The sequence below is a fragment of the Triturus cristatus genome, chromosome 2_2, assembly GCF_964204655.1.
Source record: "Triturus cristatus chromosome 2_2, aTriCri1.1, whole genome shotgun sequence".
Classification (NCBI taxonomy): Eukaryota; Metazoa; Chordata; class Amphibia; order Caudata; family Salamandridae; genus Triturus; species Triturus cristatus.
This window is the reverse complement of record NC_140582.1, coordinates 1,048,944,967-1,048,967,835: the sequence shown is the minus strand read 5'-3', so window position 1 is coordinate 1,048,967,835 and position 22,869 is coordinate 1,048,944,967. Positions and strand designations below refer to the sequence as shown.

General features: G+C 45.0%; 1 protein-coding gene across 2 annotated transcripts in view; it reads right to left on the bottom strand.

Annotated features, from left to right (window-relative positions):
• ZFYVE28 (zinc finger FYVE-type containing 28) overlaps nt 1–22,869 on the bottom strand; it is a 932,593-nt gene that overhangs the window by 365,671 nt on the left and 544,053 nt on the right. For both annotated transcript variants that reach the window (XM_085642546.1, XM_085642547.1), the window contains exon 4: nt 3,783–3,985. In XM_085642546.1, the coding sequence (XP_085498672.1) occupies nt 3,783–3,985 (203 nt within the window). The remainder of the gene's footprint in view (nt 1–3,782; nt 3,986–22,869) is intronic.

Genomic DNA, 22,869 nt, shown 5'->3' with positions numbered 1-22,869 from the left:
GACATGCGCATTTTAGACCTCTCTAACCCAGCTGTTATTATTTGTTTTATAGGGCACGTACAAATCATCCCCAAGGGGATCTCTCGGTGCCTCAATAACAGACAGAGCAGAACTGAGATCGCTGGTTAATGACAGAACAACCAGCTTTTGAGAAGGGATTCCAAGGGGGTCTGCACAGGCTGATTGAGGGCTAGACGCTTGGCTTTGTTCTGTACTACCTGCAACCTGGATAGTAGATCTTCCCTGATCCCTACCAGTAGGGAATTTCCATAATCTAGTCTATTCACTCGAAGTGCCTGTATAAGGGTCTTTCTAGCTGAGAGAGGGATCCAGGGAAAGATCTTCCTAAGCATTCGCATTAAGCCGAAGCATGTCCCCGAGATGGTTTTCACATGTTCTTCCATGGAGAGTCTATCATCAATTATAACACCCAGAATTTTTAACCCAATTTTTTGGCATAAGGGGTTCGCCAAGCCCAGACGGCCACCAATCTGAGGCCCAGAGCTCCCCAGCTTTTCCGAACAGCAGAATCTCAGCTTTATTGGTGTTAAGCTGTAGAAAATTCACAGTCATCCATGCAGCTATTTTTAACATGCAATTTTTTAATTTTTCTCTGGTTGACGCGGGATCCGTATCAATAGCAACTATCAATTGGGCATCATCTGCGTACGAGATGGTATCAAACCCACAAGATCTAATAATTGTGGCCAGAGAGGACACATAGAAGTTGAATAAAGTGGGGCTTAAGATGGAACCCTGAGAGACCCCTTTGTCTACAGCCATGGTCTGTGATGTAAAAGTATCGAGTTGTACACGTGGTGTTCTATCAGCCAGGAAGCTTTCGAGCAATTTTAAAACCGTTCTTCTGACACCAATCTCTCGTAGCCTATACAATAGGATTCGATGAGAGATGGTGTCAAACGCTGCTGACAAATCAAGGAGAATCCGCATCGTAGGTGTCCCTTTGTCCAAAGCCAACCTAATTGTATCCGTTACTTCAGTCAGTGCGGATTCAGAGCTATACAGCGCGCGGAAGCCTGACTGAGAAGGATCAAGAAAGTTGTTCTGTTCGAGGTAACCCGTTAGTTGTTGGTTGATCAAAGCTTCCTTGACTTTAGAGAAAAATGGAAGAGAGATAAGTCTATAATTTTGTAGGTCTAAAGGATTGGCCAGGGCTTTTTTAGTAAAGGTTTTATTTGAGCCATTTTCCATTTCTGCGCGAAGGTGCAAGTGGTTAATGATATATGGCAGACTTCCGTAATCGGGTCCGCGAAAGCCGAGATATAAGGAGGAGCCAGGTGAAGAGGGGAGCCCGATTTTGTATACGCTAGTAAGGAATGTACTTGCTCAGAAGTGATGGCTGTAAAGGTCTCCAAAAGCGGGGAGGTGGGATCTTCAGTAATGTATGATTCCACACTAAAATCCCCCTCCGTACCAAAAGAGCTATAGATTTAATCGAACTTTAGCTTAAAGAGATTAGTAAGATCATCGCATAACTTTTGAGTCGACGGGAGGGAAGGATTATTTGCTCTTGGGTTGGTGAACTCCTTAAGGATCTTAAATAGCTCTAAGATTCTGGTACCTAGATGCGATCTTCTGGCTATGTTACAGTTCTTTAAATATGCACTGTGAGCTATTCTGTAGGCTAGTTTGTCCCCCTTCTGTTTTGATTTTCTCCATTTTCTCTCCCTTTTTCTACATGCAGCTTTTTCTTTCTTGAGGCTCTCGGTATACCATGGGGCTGGGGCTAACTTTTCCCAGATCTTGCCTACTTTGGACGGGGCGATGATGGCAAGAGCCTAAGTCACGAGGCTTCCAGCGTTTCCAATGCCGCATCACTGTCCACACAGTTCCAAAATGGTGGGGCAGTGAACACGGAGGTGAATGAGGTTAGTGTCACCTTTCTCCAAGGTCGACGAAGGTCCCTGCGATACTGCGGCTGGTTAATAGGCTTAGGGATTTCCGACGAGAATTTCAAAGCCAGGTGATCTGTCCAGGTTAAGGCCATAGGGGGTTCTATTACTAGATCCTGAATATTTGAAAAGATGGAATCCAGCGTATGTCCCACTATGTGCGTGGGGTTGAATACTTTGGGATAAAGACCAAGAGATTTTTTGTTTTCACCTGGAGGATGGTACACCACTGCTCCAGACCACCTTGGGCCATGAGCCAGCTCCAGTTTAAATATCATCAGCTCCATGCTGGGGGTGGAGACGTATCCAAAATGTTGATGTGTAGCGGTAAGCGAATAGCAATGGCCAGACCTCCCCCTTCTTGCCCATTCTGTCTAGTCTAGATACTGTGTACTCCTCAGGGAAGGCGATAGCCAAGGCTGGAGTGGCCAGCTTATGCAACTAAGTTTCTGTAAAGAAACAGATGTCTGGTTTCAGGAAATCCAACAAATCCCGGATTTCAGCTGTATGTTTAGATACAGACCTTGCGTTGAGATACAGACCCTGTAAGTTGTATACTCTCCCTTCCTCCTTCTGTTTTCCCTCACTGGACACCTGATTGTTCAAATCTTGATGGTTTATGGGGCGAGGGTGCAGGGAAACTGCCATTTGAGGTGGAAGGGCCATAAACCGGTTGCAGTGTGAACATTTGCCAAAGTGTGGGCCACGTTTAGAGTAGGTGATAGGGAGCATTTTGAATTACCTCTATGGCACGGAGGGCAGACTTCCCTGGCAGCTGGAGGTGTCCAGGTGCGGACGGGCGCAGACGGGCTTGCCTTAGGTGCGCCGTCTGCACGTCCACGTACTCTCTTAATTTATGCACGAGGGCCAAAGCCCTGTACAGATGGCGAAGTAAGCAACTAGAGCGAAAACCGCTTGGAAGATGGCGGCCACCGATGGCCTGATCGACCCCTAGCAGGGCTGCCTCTCTCCACTCAATCTGTCAACTGACGAGACCGCGGTGGACCAGAGAGTCGCCTCAGACAGTTAAAGTGCCCCAGATTAGCAATACCAACGAGAACATATCACACAGAAAACAGTACTCATCTATGGAGTAGTTAAAACAATGATTGTACAGTTAAAAAACGATCAAACAGTTGGAATCCACAATAAACATCTTTAAAGAGCACAGGCGGGATTTCAAATGTCCGATATCTGCAGTTCTGGCAATACCTGCTATTGTGCTGCGCATCCGCGTACGGGCCTAATTTATGCACGAGCCTTAAACAGCTGCGTTAGAGAAAGCATAGGATTCCAGTGTCCTTGGGAGCACCGAAAAAGGCCGCTCCCTCCAATCCTTGCTCTTCTCTCATGCTGAATAAGAGCAGCGCCAGGATTGGTTAGTGCAGTTTCCAGGGTCCAATGTTGGAGCCCGCCTCAGAAAGACTGGAGCGAGGAGGACGTCTCTAGGAAGGCAAGTGTAATTATTTTATACCTTATTTAATTTTGTACACCACCCTCCATACATGCCAGCTGCCACTGAAAATAAGGATAAAAAGTCGAGACTTAGTTGTGTTTTGAGCAAGGTTGGAGCAATCTTCTTAAGCTTTATCCTGAGAAAAGATTAAAACCACCCATCTGTCTTGATACCACTAGAATACGACGAAAGTGAGAGACCTTTCAGCACAGGAATGTGAAATTAGTGTAGCATGAGTGAATTTTGAAGCTGCAAATTCTTATTCAGTTAATCAAGACAGAAACACAAATATAAAATAATTACATATTAAAGATTTATGACAACCTTTTAAAACACTTGAGTCAATGTTTACTTTGCAAAAACACCTTTTCTGCAGAAGCAATCAAACATTGTAAAAGGTATCCAAAAATTACCTTAACTCAAATTCAGCAAAGAGAACATCAAAATTCTTTAGGGACTCTTTCATTTTATCAGTATACATGTTCAGATCCCTCAAGGCTTGGTCACGAATAATGTTCCTCACTTCTTCCAAGCTACGTGTCAAATCCTTGGCTAAGGGCCGCATAGCCATACTCTCTATTTCTCGATTCATGATTATTGAACCAGCAGCTAAACACTGTGGAAATAAGGAGAGGGGAAACAATTCAGAGAGATTGACCGCATTGTACCAGATCACTTTCAACCAGTTTTAGATTTTAAGCATTACCATAGAGAGACATGAAAACTAGAAGGTCCAACTATTCATTACACAGAGTTAGCCCTGGACAAATCAAATCACTGCAGAGTTGAAGTTTGAGTTGATATAATGTCGAGGTGGTCCAGCCCCTAATTTGGGTGTTTCCAACACAAATCATCAGAAGCAAGAGTCAAAAATACTTAGTTTTTAATGATTATGTCTAATCCACCCCAAATCAACCTTCAAGCTGAACTACAAATTGATGAGAGATGATTCAGTTAATGAAGGCCTGGTTTTGAGGGCAATGGAATCACTCTAATGTCACCCAGAAGTTTGAGAGATCCTGCATATATATATATAAAAAAGGAAGAGTGTGCTGAATTGTAGTACTATATTATAGGTATTACACAAATACTTATCAGGGCACACACACCAATAAGATAATTCAAGGATGGGGCTGCTTTCCTTCTAGCTACAGCAAAACTAGATGATCCATATTACATTCATAAAACAATACGACAGAATACAAGTTGCTATTTTGGTAATCAATGTTTATTTTCGAGCAACTGTCTACTTCAGGACACAGGCAATATTGCAGTCACCATCAAACTTTCATACCTGGTTTTATTTCTGGCTAGTGTAAATACAATTTAAACAAGACAAACAAACTCAATATCGATGACACAGCAAATGGTATAGTTTCTTTTTCTGAACTAGACATTTGTCTTGGAATTAGGTACGATATAAAGCTGAGCTGCTGGTTATATTTTCTGTGTACTGAAATAATGAATACGAAATGCAAATGCAAAAAAGAAATCTGCTTCAATTATTATTCAGCTATTTCTCGTACTATAAATAGTCCTAGATATACTAGCGTCTAAGTCATTCAGGGAAACGCTACTTAAAATTTGGTGAGGATCGATATCATGCTTGTTTTTAACAAATTAAAACATTCCTAGCTATCATAACGGAAAGTTTCAATTCTATTATGGACACAGAGACGAGGATTAGGTTGTTCTTTCTTCGCTCTTTATTACCAGTAGTCTTTAAAACATCAAGCAGCAGAAAAACATCAAAAGACTTCATTTCCTAAAGAACATAACAGTTCATCCAATCCGCAACCAGTAACGCCCTTCAAGACTCTGCAGACGCTCCTTCTCCCTCTTTCTTCCTGTAACCACAGCAGATGGAGTTGAGGTTCAGTCTTGTTTAGTGGAATCAATCCCTTAGGAAAACAACAGCGTAAGTTTCCATCCACAAAAAGGTGCGTTACCACGTAAGGAGTCACAATTTCAGAGGCAACAAAGACAACTTTTACCATCATAGTGAAACAAGGAGCAATCAACCATCAAAGCAATCAAGAACTTACATGTAACTTGTATAACATCCATAGAGTAATGTATCATTGCATGATCCCTCCACATTGGGTGGGCAGAAAAGATTTACTCTTAAGGGTGGACTAATCCTCGCCTTCGTGTCCTTACAAGAATTGAAACTTTCATTTACAATAGCGAGGAAATGTTTCATTCTATGTCAGGAACGAAGGCAAGGATTAGGCTAATTTAAAGCTTCTCCACTACAAACAATGTCAAATTTTGGACTGGTTTAAAAAATAATCTCCTAAATGTAGAATCCAAGGACCATTCCACCGCATTAAGAAAATCTTCTAAGCGAGCTCCTAAAGAAAAAGCTTTAGAGGCCATGGTCTTTCTCACGGCATGAGCTCCTAATACAGAAATGTCAACGCCAGTTTCTTGCACGGCCCATCTGATCCACCTGGCAATAGTAGGAGAGGAAACTACTCTATGAGGTTTAGTGAGAGCAATGAGTAGCTGTCTTTCCCCTTGAAGATAGAGCTCCTCTGTCATAGATTTGTAGGCTTTTATTGCTCTTACAATGCACAACTTTGGAACATCTGAAAAAAAAAATAAGATATAAAACAATTTTTTAATTACATTTTGTCCTCATAGAAATATTGAAAGGTTACTCCATCCAGAGTAATTACTCTACCTGTTATGTACAAGGCTCTGACATCTGAGACTCTGGACAAGGTACCAGGCACAACAGGGTAGCCAAATTTGCCAACATCTGCTGTTGTGACAGATACTTGTTTGAAGGTCAAGACTTGAACAGGCGCAAGACCGTATTGACATCCCATAGTGTAGAGTGATGTGCAGACAGAATATTGAGAAAAAAATATCGAGTTGCACAAATATCGAGTAATAAATATTGAGGTTCAGAAATATCGACACCAAGAATACCGTGGTCAAGAATATTGACTTAAGGTAAGCAATATCTATTTTAAAAATATCGAAGTGTTTAATATTGTTTTCAAAATTATAGTTGCTAAAAATATCATTTTTTAATTACTGTTATGTATTTTAGTATATATTTTATATGTATGTGATGTATGTCTTTTTGTATTAGAATGGTTTGTATTTTTAATATATGTGTTACATTTTTAATAGTTATTACATTTTTTTATTTGAATTTTGCGTTTTTAGTTCCGTAGCATGTTGTGGGTTTATAGGGGAATAGGGTGGGAAATTAATTATATTAAATTAATTGATTAATTTTTATTCATTAATATTTGTTTAATTGAGACTTTATAGTTTTAAATGTGTAAACATTTATTATAATTGGTTAATTAATCTGAATTAACTGATACTTAATTATGGTAATTATGTAATTAATTTTAAGTGTGTTGTGGTGTGTATAGGTGTAAAGGGTGGGAAGTAATTTATTTTTATTTGATTAATTAATAATTGGTTAATTTTAAATAATTAATTGGTAAATATTTATGGTATTTGTGTAATTAATTTTAGGTGTGTGTTTTAGGGTTTTTAGGGGTAAAGGTGTTAAGTAGTTTATTTTTTATTGTTTGTTAATTGATATTAATGACATTATTAAAATTGTATTATGTAATTGTGAAATTAATTTTAGGTGTGTGTTGTGGTGTTTATAGGAGTAAAGGGTGGGAAGTAATTTGTGTTTAATTAATTAATATATAGTTAATTTTAATTATTTAATATTTATGTTGGGTAATTGGAATTGTTTATTTTTGTGTGATGTTTTTACTTTTAAGGGGGTAAAATAAGTTTTGTGTTTTATTATTTTATAGTGTGTTGTGGATATTATAGTGTGTAAGTGTGTGTAGTCAATTAGTGTTTATTGGTTTTTTTAATAATATTTTTTAATTGATTATTAATGCTAATTATGGAAGTGCATTTAATTTATAATGTTGAAGTGTTTTGTGTGGTGTTATAGGGTAGGAAATAAAATAAATACATTTATGTATTCATTTTTTTGTTTGTAAATATTTTCTAGTTTACATTTCTTTTTTTAAATGTACTTATTTCATTTTATATAATGTTTGTAGGTTTTTGCTATATGCAATTAATATGTTTTCTTTTCATATATTTAATATATTTGAGTTTTCATTTCTTAAATATTGTTCATTTATTAACATGATTTCGATTTTTTTTATAATATACATATTTTTTTAATAACTGTTTGAGTGTGAATAGTGATTTTTGGCTCTCCGCTATCCAACACTTTCCCTAATGTTGCACTCACTGGAGTGGGAATAGTAATTTTCACACATCTGCTATCCAACACTTTCCCTACTGTTGCACTCACTTGAGTGGTAATAGTAAATATTACCCCTCCGCTATCCAACACTTTCCCTACTGTTGCTCTCACTGGAGAGGGAATAGTAATTTTTACCCCTCCGCTATTCAACACTTTCATTACTGTTGCACTCACTGGAGTTGGAATAGTTATTTTTACACCTTTGCTATCCAACACTTTCCCTACTTTTGCACTGATTGTATTGTGAAATGTAAGTTTAATTTTTTTTAAATAGTTTGTTTTAATTTATTATAGATTGTTTTTTATATTTTAATTAATATATATTTTTATTTTCTATTCTATTTTAAACGTTTAACATAAATTAAAATTAATAGTTTCTTAATTGTTTTAAAGTAAATATATATGTATAAATTATAATGTTTGTGTGTTGGTTATATTTTATTAAAATGTATATTACATTTATTTTATTAAAATTATATTTAATATATATTATTTTATTGTATACTTATATAAAAGGCAATATTTTATTCATCTATTTTTTTTTACATTGATATTTTTTAGTCGATATCTTTATACTTACCTATTTAAGTATAGGAGTCGATATTATTGCTGTCTATATTTTTTACTTGATATTTTTAACATCGATATGTTTTACATCGATGTTGTGTCAGTTAACAGTGTAGAGTACCAGGGTTCAGGAGAAAGGGATAGTTTAATGAAGGGGTCTCCAACCAGTAGCTTGTGAGCCAATGCCTCTATGGAGTTTACATACCAAAGGACGTTTTACTACCGGATGCCCATCCATTAGGTAATGGCCTGCGGAAATGACAGATAGAAAAGTGTTAATGGACCTATACGCCAAACCCGCTGAGGCAAGGAAATTCAAGATGTAGACAATGTCTGCCCCTACTGGATCCAATTGTTGTTGATGACACCAACCCAACCATCAAGACCTGCCCAAGCGGTATCACTTGGTTGTGTAATCTGCCCAGTGAACAGTGGCGAACAGTGAAACAGCTTCCAATGAAACGCCTGGGACTTTCCATGGCTCCCCGTAATCCTCCATGCCATGAAAAAGAAAGAGCCTTCCAGAACCAGGAGATGAGGGTTCTCCCAGGGATCCCAAAGGAGATCTGGAAGCAGGTGTAGACAGATTGGAAAATTCCAAGAAAGTTCCATCAGAACCAGAAACCAGACTTGAGACCCCCAAATTGGGGTGATTACCACCAGGTCCGCTTGTTGCCTCCGAACTTGGGTGGCCAACCTTTTGATCATAGCGAAAGGTGGAAATGCCTACCCTAACTCTTTGCTCCAATCCTGGAGAAACGCGTCTGTGCCACCGCATTGGGAATTGGTCTCCAACTGCAAAACCTGTCCAGTTGATGATTTAGCCAAGAGGCAAACAGATCCATTGTGAAAGGACCACACTTGGACTGTATCTCCTGGAACATAGCAAGTGCATTTTCCACAGACTGACAACTTGCAAATGCCGTGAATGCCAATCCGCTACCTGATTGGATTTCCCCAACAGATGTTCCGCCATCACTGAAATCTGGCTGGCCAGGTAATAGGACCAAACACTTCGGGCTAAGTCGTACAGGAACTTTGACCTGGTTCCCCCCCAGATAATGGATATAGCAGACAGCTGCTACATTGTCCATCCTGAAGAGGACACAGCACTGGGCTTTTACCTTGGTCCAATATTTCACTGCAAAGGAGCCAGCCTTCAACTCCAGACAATTTCTGTGAAAAGACTGTTCTGCAGAAGACCATTTTCCTCCTGTGGAGAACTCCCCAAAGTGTGCTCCTCTGGCAGCTGATTCCAACACCAGATCGGCTTGAGAGCCAACGACGGCTCACCCGTTCCAGGCTTCCATATGGAATATCCACTATTGCAGTTCTTCTTTGGCCTCCAGCACGAGGGGAATTGACTAGTAGTAGGTGAGACCCCATTGAAGATGGAAAACCTTGAGGCGTTGTAAGGCTCAATGTTGGGGTCCCAGAAAAATGGCCTGCATGGACGATGATAGAAGACTCACTATGCGGGAGTGTGTTCACAGGGGGGTGGTGGATCTGGCCAGAGTCCTCTGAGTTTGTGTTTTATTTTGGTGCCTTTCCAGGATAGAATATTCAGCGCAGTCATGACTGAATACACCACAAATCCCAGAAACTGCAAGATCTGGGCTGGTATAAGGGAGGACTTCTCATTGGTGACAAAGCAGAGTGACTCCAAAAGACTGATGGTCAGCTGAAAGGGACTCAACAGTCTCTTTAGACATTCATCCATAAGGAGGATATTGTCCAGATAGACATTGAGTCGGATACCTTCGGATCTCAAGTTTCACCACAGGTTTTAATACCTTTGTGAAGCATTATGGAGCGGATGACAGACCAAAAAGAAGGGAGAAACTTGAAGGTCTGTGACATTGGAATTGTAGGAAACGCCTTTGGGGAGAGAAAATGGGAATCGTGAGGCAGGTGTCTTAAGTCCAGGTGCACTATCCAATCATTTGCCTGCACTAAGTCTCTGAGGATATGAATGCCTTCCATCTTGAGGTGGCAGAGGACTAGACACTCATTGAGTTCCCTCAGATTAATAACAGGACATTGGCCCCTATCCATCTTCTTCACCAAGAAGAGATTGCTGAGAAAACCATAGCGGTGTTGTTGGGCTTGCACTATTGTGCCTTTCTCCAAGAGTTGTGTAATCTCTGAATCCACAAGATCAGCTTGAGCAGAGGGAAAAAATAGGGGTTTCAGGCTCTGTGGTTGGAATGGTGAACCGTAGAGGTCTATTTGGAAGGCCCTCAATATTTGGAGTACCCCAGAGTCTGATCCCCAAGTGGGATTATACACTCACTTTGAGTGGGATTGTAGGAGCGATTTCGGTTTCTGGAATTCCCTCTCGAGCCTCGCTGGCAGGGGTAACTTCTAGTGTGATAGAAGTTACAGAAAAGGGATGAGCCTTGCCATTTTTCTCCTCGAATCCCAGACCCTCTGGAGGCTTGATGGAGGCCACGGCCTATCGAGCGCTCTCTTACACGACTGGCTACAGCAAAAACATGTGGGGTAAAGATTCTCTTAATAGAGTTGAGGCTTATCTAGGGGCTTAAATATATTTACAAATGTTCCCAATTCGCAGAAAAAGGGATCTCCAAACAGACCACCCCATGCAATGGAACCTGCCTCAGATTTCGCTAACCCTCCCAGTTTCTGAACAATTTCTATTCAAAGGGATCTGAGCCTTTCGGTGGAAATCGCGCAGTTAGCTTTTCCTAGAACAATTATGTCTCGCTGAACCCATTCTGATAATACCTCGGGGGGAATAACAGTGCTGGATGCCTTAGCTTCTTCACCAATGTCCAGAATACTGGATAGGGTCCTGACTATGTTCAACAACGTATCCTGACATGAGCGCCAGGAACGGTCTATGCTCTTTTTTTGATCTCATACAAATTTGTCCAAGAAGGTGGGCATCCTGGCGCCAATTTCGGGAGCGAGAGCAACTTTGCCCTCCAAGGAGGGGCAAGGACACTCTGCCTTAAGGCAATTGTGGACTTCTTTGTCCAGTGATTTCCTTAGATGGCCCGCCACGTAAGAGGCAACTACTAGCGCTGGGGACCACTCTGCAGAACGTGGGTGTGGTAAATCATCAGGGTCCAGCATGTCTGAATCTGGAGCCTTGGGGACGTTATCCTGTTTGCATTCACCCACCGGAGAAGAGGAACTCCCAGGGGGCACCAAGGTCTAGTGGGCTTGTCATTGCCATCTGACGCATTGAGGGAATCATCCCCATTCGAGGGGTAGGGACAAAGGGTGGAAAGGAGACATCCCCCATGGTGCTGGGAAGGGAAGCAGGATGGTGGGGGATTGGGAATCCATGAAAGCCTTTTTGAGGCAGGCAAAAGCATCTACATCGACTCCAGGGTCATTTGCATGTTTGCGTTTAGTGTCCGTGAGTGCAGTGGTTGCCCTGGAGGTATGGGGGGGCCATAGGCCCAGAAGTTTCCTCCCTCAGTGAGGGGTTGTTGGCACTGTGTTGCCATCTGAAGGGTTTTCTTCTCCAAGGGCGCCACAACTTGCGACACTGCTTCAAGGATAAAGGCGTCCATTATCGGACAGAAATTGTCATCAATCGGGAAGTAATTCAGTTTCCTCCTTGCTTTTAATAATGGACCGTATGAAGGCTTTGAGGAAAAGAGAGCAGTAAGTAAGCTGGGATAAGCCCATGAGAGTTTTAGGTAAACTGTAAATTAACAGTCTGGGCACACACTAAGGAAAGGCCCCAGGTCACCAACGCTCCCATCAATGCAATGGGAAGATCACCACTTGGGTCATGTCCCTCGCTTTGCAGTCAATCGTGCAGCAAGTCGGGGAGAGGAGTTGGCCTAACAGATAGGGTGGTCGACCTCGAATCTGGGGAACTGGGTTAGAGTCTCGGCAATGATGCTTAACATCCTGCAATTCAGGGCAAATCACTTAATCTCCCGGTGCCCAACAAAAATGAATATGTGTCCTCATGTAACGTAACTGGTGCTATGTAAAGCACTCTGATACCCAATTCGGGTCAAGTTTGCGCAATATAAAACTTGGTATTAAAAAAAAAAGTCCTACCCACACGGGCATTCAGGCTCCAGGCGGGGACTCAATTATGATGTATTTATGCAGAATAACAAACCCCATACAGAACACGGCAGGTCGCGCTTCACCAGAGAAAAATTGGGTGAAATTGATGTGCCGGCCGCCAAGAGGTAGAGTGCACTGAGCATGATGAGCAATTAGGTGCGGGGTACTCTAGCGGTCAGCTCATCGCACCTCGCTATCGAGTCCTCATTAACCAGTCCTAATTAAAAGTGACACAGTGAGCAGCCGCAAAGAAGTGATGAATGTTACAGCGGCTGCGCTGCAAAAAAAGGTTATTATCAAGTAGCAGTTATGACAATATTAAAGCGGCTGCATGTAAACAGATCAACAGTCACTAGTATTAAGCTACTAAGGCCTAATTCAGTTAACACACAAACCCTGCATAAAGGCACTTAACTGAAAGCAGATGGAGCAGCTAAGAAAAGGGAAGGAGAGGTGTACGCAGAGAGTCCTGAATGGAGTCACTGGTTGCAGATTGGATGAACAGTTTTTTATGCTCTTTCCCAATGTCTCAAGGGAAATGAAGTCTTTTGATGCTATTTTACTTTGCATAATGTTTTAATGGCTGATGGCAATAAAGAGTGAAGAAAGAACAGACTAACTGTCACCTCCGGTCCTGGCATAGAATCAAATTGAACTGACCACAAAATGTTTCAAATTCTCCTGGCTGGTAACAAACACCCACATTTATTGCCTAATAATTTGAGTCAAACTATTCAGCCATAGAGAAATGGGGCCAAGTTCACAGGTATACTGAAGCCGAAAGTCAGAAATTTACTGACAGAGGCTTACGCCTACATTTTGAATACATTTCCCATTTTCAAGCCCATCTCTTGGATTCACAGAAGCACTTGCATATGCATCCATTTATGCAAATCCAAATAAAGAAGTGGACATATTCACATCCATCAACAAAAATCAGGCTTCCTTTATTCTATATGGAAAACTGTGTTCACTGTAAAGAAACCAGTTTACCGTACACTCACATTCATTATGGGGTATTCTTTGTGTTTCTTTACCATTCACATGCTAATATAGAAGTGTAAGCTTGTGACTAGAATGAAGCTTAATTGGCCACTTAACGGGTCTCTGGAGACTAACAGGGTTTTGCCAATAGGCATGGCAAAATTCTCTTTTTCAGTTGATAACTGAACATCAATACATTGTGTAAAATATTCAATAAGCTAATAAAACGTCACTTCTTTGACACTTTCTAAATTTGTTTTGGACAATTGTCACCCCCCATCTCCTGGATTCCTCTCACAAATATATTATTTTACAAATTTGATTTATTTACGGAAACGCAACATACAGCACAGTGTAGCCCTTTATGATGCCCTATTCCGAACTCACCCTAGATGTTTGGCTTGTTTGCTGTGTTTCACACTAAATAGCAAAGCACAAACCATGAAACTAAACATCCGACCTGCAGAGTAAATTATAGCTGCCAATTATTTAGTTCTATTTACCACACCTATCTTCTACACCTCCTCCTCCAACACACTATTAGGCACTGCACACCAGGACAAGATAGGGCACCTCTATGGTCACTCACACTCAACTCCAAATCTATTCCCATATAGGATCACAACAAATGCAATGCACACTGGTGTAGGGCACTGAGAATACAATTCAGCACCCCACAATGTGTTATGAATGGCTATACAAATGCCACAATACAATACCTATATTTACTTCATGAGCTCAATAACGAAAAATCCCAAAGACAGTACATCTAAAGTATAGAAAATTGGAGATTAAAATGCATAATCTAACTATAAACTGGCAGAATTCGTGGTAAATTGTTTTCCAAGTAAAGAAACCCATTTCAATGAACACCGACAAAATAATGGTATTGTTTGCACTTAAAGTATTTAATTGATTTTAACATAGTAAAGACAAGAGGAAGACTAGAAAGATATTCCAACCCCTCACCCACCCACCCAGCTTCCATGGGGAGCTCACTCCATCAGTGCTCTTACATATGAAGTAGATCACCTTCAGTATCTATGGTGACACTGTACGGTATGATACCCACATTTTAACAACTGCAGCATGTCTGTGATATTACTACATTTTCACTGGCATTGTCCGTGCCACGGCTGCGGTCTCCATTGCCCTCAGCTCGGTGTTGTTGCTCCAGCTCTACGTCCACTAGATCCCATTCGAGCAAGTCACCCTCGCCACCTGAAAGGTATTACACTTCCTTGCGTACCTCACATATCGCCTTTACTCATTTGATCATTTCTCTGTTCCACTACTACAATGTCGGGAATATTTTCCTAATCCACCTGACTCCAATGCATTTCTTGGCTACAGCAAATCCCAGCTCTGCTACTTTGACCATTTGTGAATTGGATTCACTCCTGGGGAAACAAGTCAATGGTGTCAACACAGTTAAGTGTGCATGTTAGGTTGAAAACCACTGGGAAAGTTAGGACTCCTCACTAAGGGGTGGATTCCGATCCTGTACTTTTTTTTCCCGTACGACTCGTATCCGTAATTATTTCCGTACGAATCGTACAAGTCCGGTCCAACCTGTGAAGTACGATTTGTACAGGAAAAATGCATACGGATCGTCCCAATCCGTACGAATCGGATCGGGAAAAGTTATACGAGACAGACCCGGACACTTTTCCGTACGAATCGTAAAAATACAGTCCGACCGTACAAGTACGATCCGGACCGGCTTTCCGATTTCCGAATCGTACGGAAAACGTCCCGTACACGGGGAGTTACTTTACCCGCTACGAAGCGAACTTTGTACGATTCGTATCCCGGGAAAAGTTGTTCCCGGGGTGCGAGTCGTACAGGGGTATGAGTCGTACAGGTCCCCCCATGCCTATGTACGCACCTTACAACAACATCGCGTATGTACGCACCGTACATACGCAATGTTGGGGTACGCACCGTACATACACAACGCATGGGGGTGTATGCCTGTACGACTCGTACCCCTGTACGACTCGCACCCCTGGGAACGTGTCGGAGTACGATTCGTACCGCGGAGAACGTCGCGTATGACCGAGTCGGATACACAAAAAAACTGAAGCAAATACAACTAAACGAGTCGTACTGAATCACAGACACTGTAAAACAGCACAAGGAGGGTCCATCGACTCGCACAACACCACAAAACACGTCTACAGTGCACAAAACATGGAAATGACTGACCTGGCCACATCCAAACAGGCAAACAGAGGAGCAAACTCACAACCACCCCTTATAACACACCCACCAAAAACTCAAACTGAGGCCCACCCACAAATGGACCAATAAAAAGGGCCCACACACACAAACCATGAGCCTTTGCAACAGACTCACTGCAGCTAGAGAGCACACACCAACCACTGCACCCATCCACCTTAACATATACACCTTCACACAACCTCCTTCACACATACCCCCTCTTCACATTCCGACCCACACCTTCACATTCAGACCCACAACCATCCACACCCTCACCCCACACCATGCCCACAGACAAGAATCCAAAGTTCACAAGGGAGGAGCTGGAGATCCTTGTCAATGAAGTCATCAGAGTAGAGCCACAGCTGTTTGGAACATTGGTCAGACAGACCAGCATAGGGGAAAAATCACGCCTGTGGCAGAGGATCGTCGATGGGGTGAATGCTGTTGCACCCATCAGAAGGACCAGGACTGAATGCCAAGTCAGGTGGTACGATCTGCGGAGGTCAGTCAAGCGAAAAATGAATGACTACTACGCCCAGAGCAACATCACTGGAGGTGCTGGGCCCCGCAGACCAGTACATTTCCATCCCTGGGAGGAGAAGGTGAAGGCCCTGCTTACGCCGGTGGGAGTACATGGACTTCAAGGACTTCCAGAGCCTGGTGAGTACACAAACAACTTATGTAACATGGGGGTAATGGCATCCACACCCCAACTACACAAAATGCACGCAACTACCCTCAAGCCCTCACCGGCCAGAACCACAGTCAAAAACAATGCTAATGCCACTAACATGTGTATGCCCCATTGAGAAAGCAAGGCCATGCTATGTCCCATGCTACACGAAGCCCTAACCCAAAAATGGATGTCCGGTATGCTGGGAGGGTGCTTGTCACAAAACGCATCGTTGAACTCCAAATCAGACACAATTGCCCTCATCCCATATGGCCCAGGTACATACCCATGCACCATGCGCAATGCATAGGGAGTAGGAAAGTACTGACAAGATAGCTGACACTTGGCCCTGGTGTAGGCAGCACAAGGCCCTCCTGTGACCAGTGCAAACACAAACACCAAGACAACAAGGCCAGATATCTAGGACAGGAACTCACACTCACTGTCGTGGCAGCATGCTCCATGGGGGGACAGCTACATCACCTGGTAACCCCAGTGCCCAATCACACTACACCCACCAGCAGGCCCGGTCACACACACCCCTTACACAAGCAGACACCCCCGGGACAGGCAATGGATTTACCCACTGTCACAATGGACATGTAACACAACAAGACCAATACATACCCGAAGAAGTATCCAAGCCAAAAATCTACATGTCAAAGACTCAGGAGAACATATCAATCTGTCCCCCGCAACATACCCATCCACAAGTGAACATTGAGGAGAATGCTAGTTACATACAACTACCTGGAGGAACAGTGCCGACTTGAATGTGTATGAAACATGGATGTTGCATGAAACAGCATTAACATTGTCTGTGTCTCACACACAGGGCAACGTGATGAATCTCCCCCCAACAATGGGAGTGAAGAATCAATGTCCCAGGCTCGGGAGGAACCTGATCCCACCGGCAGCGACGCCTCTCAACACTCCGCGGATGACCCCAACCGACCTGGACCCTCTGGTGTCCAAGCCCCTGCAGCACCTGGTTCAGGAACATCTGTGCCAACCACCACCCCAATTCCTGCCACATCCCAGGAGACACCGAGGAGCCGTGCCCGCAGTGAACAACTGAGCCAGTCTGACCAGGAGGGACGAGGTGCGCCAGGCACCCAGGAGGAGGCAGACAACACCGCCACTGTGATCCCTCAGGGGTCCCGTAGACCCGATGTCACCACAACGGCAGCCCAGGCTCGTGTGGGCAGGGGTGGTGGGAGTGTAGGCAGGCGGAGGCGAGAACCTGACCAGCCAGCTGAAGGGACCGGTATGTCACACATACACAACATCATGGACGCATACCGGCGTGACACCAGGGAGTTCAGCCAGGTAGTGGGGATCCTCACAGAGATGAAGAACCAGCAGGCCGAGCAACACGCCAGTCAACAAGAACACCAAGGACAGATAGAGGCAAGACTGGTTGAGCTCCTGGCGGTGCAAAGGGACATAAGCCATTCACTCCGTCGGATCGCCGACAACATGGGCAACCCTCCCTGTGCCACCAGGCGAAGACCACCACCAGCCACAGGGAGGGAGGAGGAGGATTCGTCCGACGGAGCGTCCCAAGCATCGTCAAGGCCTGCATCTGAGGGTCCCCCGAGGAAGGTGAGTCGTCCACGGAAAAGACCGTGAGAGGCAGCGGCCCATCCACATCTCCCAGGTCACCTGGCCTGGCACCTGGCCTTCATGTACGACAGCATCACCTCATTGACTGACATTATCTGTCAGATGGACTTGCTGGTCACAGTCTGACCAATGACGCCAAACACTGTGGTCTGGACTCTGCTGACTTCAAATGCCAAGGATCCCATCTCCCCCTGTGAACTTTGGATTCTATGGTCCCTGTATTGCACCTTTTTCTTTGCACAAATTACGCCCCAGAACTATAATGCAAAAAAGAACAATTGAAATTTTATGTTGCAGTCATTTAGCATGAGTCCACAACATACATGTGGGGATATGTCAAAGTATGCCTGAGTGTGGAACTAACTCCAGCCATCCATACACTGGGATCTGAGTCCGGTCGAGGACACACATGGGTCACAATGTATCATCAAATACAGACATGGAGCCCAATACTCACCCGTGATGGCCTCAAGCTGCTGAGGTGGGAGCTTGCAATACTGCTCGGACAGACCAATTTGGAAGAGTATCATGAAGGCGTAGAGGTCATGGGTCATGTGGAGGTGCCCGTGGATGGAGTCCCAGGTCTGTTTGGCGAGGTGGGAGAACTATCTCCTGCATGCAGTTGTTCTGTGGATGTGATAAAAGGTGGCCAGGGCAAGGTTGGCTGCACGGAGTTGGGCCAACGGGGTGTTGGATGACAAACGTCCAAGGTCGGTTTAGGGTCTGGGGTTGTGGACTGCCTCCTGAGTGTGGTTGAGGAGTCTGAAGGTGATCCTGCAGCAGACAGTGAGCCATTGTAGCTATCTCAGGTGGACGGAGATGTGGCTGGGGTGGGGGATGTTGAAGATGAGGTGTGCGGATGCACCCTGGATGTGGACAAGTTCTCCTGCAGTTTTGCTGTTGTTCCTCCGTAGAGGGCGGTGCTGTAGTTGACCCGGCTGGTGTCGTGGACCTGGGGGAAGGTCTTTCTTGCCTTGGAGTGGATCTATCTGTGGATCATTTGCAGCATGCAGAGGGTGTTGCAGCATGAGGTACAGATGGTGTTGAGTTGCATGGTAATTGTGAGCGATGATTCCATGATGAACACCAGCTTGCGTGCGTGGCCACTGGGTGCTGGTGCGGTGCCAAGGCCGGTGGGACACAAGGAGTTGACCCAGCCGTAAGGGGACAATCCTCAGATGATGACCTCAGTCCTGTCCATGTCCAGCCTCAGGTGGCTGATGTTCAGCCATTCCTCAACGGATCTCATGCCTTCTAAGAGGTTGGATCTGGCAATGGCTGGGTCTTTGGTGAGGGTGAGGAGCAGCTGGGTGTCAATGGCATACGAGATGATGATGAGGTCGTGTGCGCATGTGATGGTGGAGAGGGGGGTCATGGAGACATTGAAGATCGTCACGCTGAGAGATGAGCCCTGGGGCATGGGCCAGATGACCCCAGTGTACTACATGCTGAAGAGTGGAGGCCGACTCCCTGGGCCTTGCTGGTGAGCTACTTGTTGATTTAATCCTGGGCCCTCCTCTGGATACAAGTGTTGGAGATGTGTGAGCTGACAGTGTGGTAGCACATGGTGTAGAATGCCGTTGAGAGGTCAAGGGGGGTGGTCTCACCATTGTTGAGCAGGGCAAAGTTGTCGTTGGTGGTGGCAATGATGAATGTTGCACTGGTGTGATTACTGTGGAAAATGGTCTCGTGCCGGTTGCCTGGAGCTGTTTGCATGGAGGAAGTTTGTCTGTGGCTCGTTGAGTGTCTTCCTGATGACATTTGCTGGGTAGGGAGGCAGGGTGATGTTCCAGGAGATCCTGCAGTACTGCCGTCCGTTGTTTAAGAGGGGCCTGGGTCTCTGCATGCCTCCAGCTCCCATGGAATGTGGCAAACTCAAAGGAGACATTCATGACGTGCTGGACGTGGGCTTCAAGGATGGGGAATGATGTGGTTGAGATGTTGTGTGGGAAGGGGCCTGATGGAGAGCCAGAGTGGGTGGTGCACATGAGCCAAGTGGTGTATTTGCTGCTGACGGGAGTCCAGAACCTGAGGGGGGTTTGTCCCGCGGATAATAGTGCTGTCTGCCGCTGTGTGCCAAGGCTGTCGTGTATGGCCATGAGCTTGCAGTGGTAGAAAGTTGCAAGGGATTTGATCTCCCTTGCAAGGGTCAGGTGTCTTTTGGATGGAGAGCTGCTGTCAGTTCACTCACAATGCTGATGAGCTCCTTGATGTAGTGTGTTTTGGTGCCTCGGCCCTATCTGAAGGATCTCCACTTGTCCTTGCTGATGATATGGTGATGGCTGTGTGTGGCGTTTTCCAGGGCTGTAAGGTAACTGATGGTTCTTTGTGTTGCAAGGTTTGCACAAGAGTCCGGGTAGATCTGTATGAGTCCAGTAGGTCTGCCTTGACCCAGGTGGCTTAACTGTTGTTGTGCTTCACAGGAAAGTCCGTCAATGTGGCAAGATTGTTGGATCAGTTGCTGATCCAGTGTGTGAGGTTGCAGGGTGTGGCGGTGGTGTTGGTTCGAGTGTCCCACACAGCTGGTCTGTGGTGACTTACATCAAGCATCTTTGGGGGATCGGTAGCGGGGTGTGGGGCAGTGTGTTACTTGTCGGAGACGTGGATGCAAATGTTGATGGACCAATGATGGATGGTGGTGTGATTCGCCTCCAGCAAGACGTTACTGGCCCCCAGCCACATATAGCCTGTGGAGGTGAGGGTGTGCGTACAGATGTACGCGTTGATGGCTTAGCGGAATTGTGGATGTAGGCCTGGAGATCTGTAGATGAGTTACTCTGACGGTTGCCAGGGGGTTGGTGCGAAACCGGATTTGTGACTGAGGGTGTACTTGTGAAAAAATTGCAATTCATCCTCCGGGATTGTTGGTGCCGTCCCTCCGGGTGATCTTGTATCCGTCTGAGATGGCAATGAAGAAGTTGTGTGCTGAGGATGCTTTTATCCAGGTTACTGTCAAGAAGGTGATGTGTGGGGCTGTTGTGTTGAGGAGGTAACAGAGTCCAATGGCGTGCTGATGGACGGAGCGGGTGTGGAGTAGGAGGCACATGACCTGGTTGTTCTGACAGGGTCTGGTAGGCGGGGCAGCGCTGTGTAGGCAGTTGGAGTTGCACACTCAGCATGCGAAGGTGTCGTGTGTGCGCTTAGGGGTTGCCTGATAGCAGGCGGTCGATTGTCTGGTGGAAATTGCTTGGAGAGTGGCTGCAGCATGAGCCTGTTGTGTGACGTGGGTCATGCAAGGACCAGAGGGTCGTGCACTGTGCACGTTGCAGGCGCAGACAGTCCTGCCTTTGGCACGGCGTTGGTGCAACAATGGCACAGACAAGCTGCTGGCTGCATTAAGAATGGGTGGAGGAGGGAAGGGAGGAGCATTTTGGAGGCGTGTGGGTTGCAGAATCGGGGCACTCGGTGGGGCGGTGCCGCAGGTGAGGCGGCAGCAGCAGGCGGAAGGGGTGAGAAACTAGGCAAAAAGTAGCACACAAAGACAAGGAGGTCAGAAAGGCACAGTGCAACAGGTGTATGTAAAGGAAGGAGTGTCAGGTTACTCATGGGTCACTCCGAGAAAATTTATGAACAATCACCAAAAATGACGGCTACAGGATCAGGCAACAAAATGCGGAGCAGCGCACAGGAGACACACCGTCAGCAGGCGTTGACGTCCCGTTGTGGGGAGCAACCTGCACAAATACATACACAACCAGGTACTTCATGCACAATAGAGATTATTAGCCATGAAGAACTGCATGCATGTTGCCGAAGTAAACATACACTCATATGCTCAATCTTTGACAATCATGCCATAGATGACGCATGCAAACTGGCAAGAGATCTGCAGTGACAGAGATGAGGCACTTTGGATTGTGGTGAACACCTTTATTACACAAACTCACACAAAGAGAAATGCATCCATATGAACAGACTCACAGGTCAGTTGACATAACATGTGGGACATACGCTGGACCCCCCCTTCACAACGTGGATGTTGTAAATCCCAATGAACTGGCACACAAGTTAAGGGGATGAGCCAAACACATCCTGCTGCAAACGGAGAGGCTGCAATTCCACAAAGAGCCAGTTGTTGTGATGTCCCACACTATGTCCACCCGTAGCATCCGCAATGTTTCAGAGGCAAGGTTTACACACATTGATGCCTTCATCAGACTCCACACTCCACTACAGATGACTGTCAAGAAGGGTGACTATCATGTCATGGGAGTGATGCTACATGTTATATGCTCCATGGTGAGAAGACATGTATGCATGGTACCACAACATGCACAGAAGCAGTCCCCACACATTCCCAACCCGTACCACCACAAAAAAGCCTTGCTGCAATCCTTACCCAAACTGACATTTCCACATGTTCGTGCATTGATACGCTGATTCAGCACACGTTGCAATCCTCATGAGGAATAGCAGGAGGACAAAGATGACATGAGCAGACAACAGGCGCAAAACCTGGGAATGACAGACACACAAGAAGTCCCCTATAACAATTCTCGCTGCACACATGGTCAGTTACTAAACATGAACAATGTTGGACACATGCAAATTTTAAAGAAAGTCTCTCCGCAAAACTGTGTGTCATGACATCATCACTCGAGTGACACATCAGAACACACATCAAAGTCACTTTGCATTCAGTCAGCTGGACACACACATTGCAACACATGCCACTCAATGCTACAAGCTTGCACACTCATACCCAATGACCATTATGAGAAGAAGTTGCGTATGAGCTAACTGCGGATATCATCCTCCTCCTTCTCCTCCTCCTCATCACTTGCCTCGTGACCAAGCCCTTGATCCTCCACGGGTGGATGTTCCTGCTCATCCGGATCCAGGATGAGTGGCACTGCGTTCTCAACTGCCATGTTGTGCAGCATGCAGCACACGATGAAGATTTTGCAGACCTTCTTCGGTGCATATGGGAGGGACCCGCCTGTCTTGTCAAGGCACCGGAATCGGCTCTTCAGGAGGCCAAACGTCCTCTCAATCACTCGCCTGGTCTGCCCGTGTGCATTGTTGTACCGGTGATCTGCAGCTGTTCTTGGGTTGCGGAGAGGTGTCCGTAGCCATGGCATGTTGGGATATCCAGAGT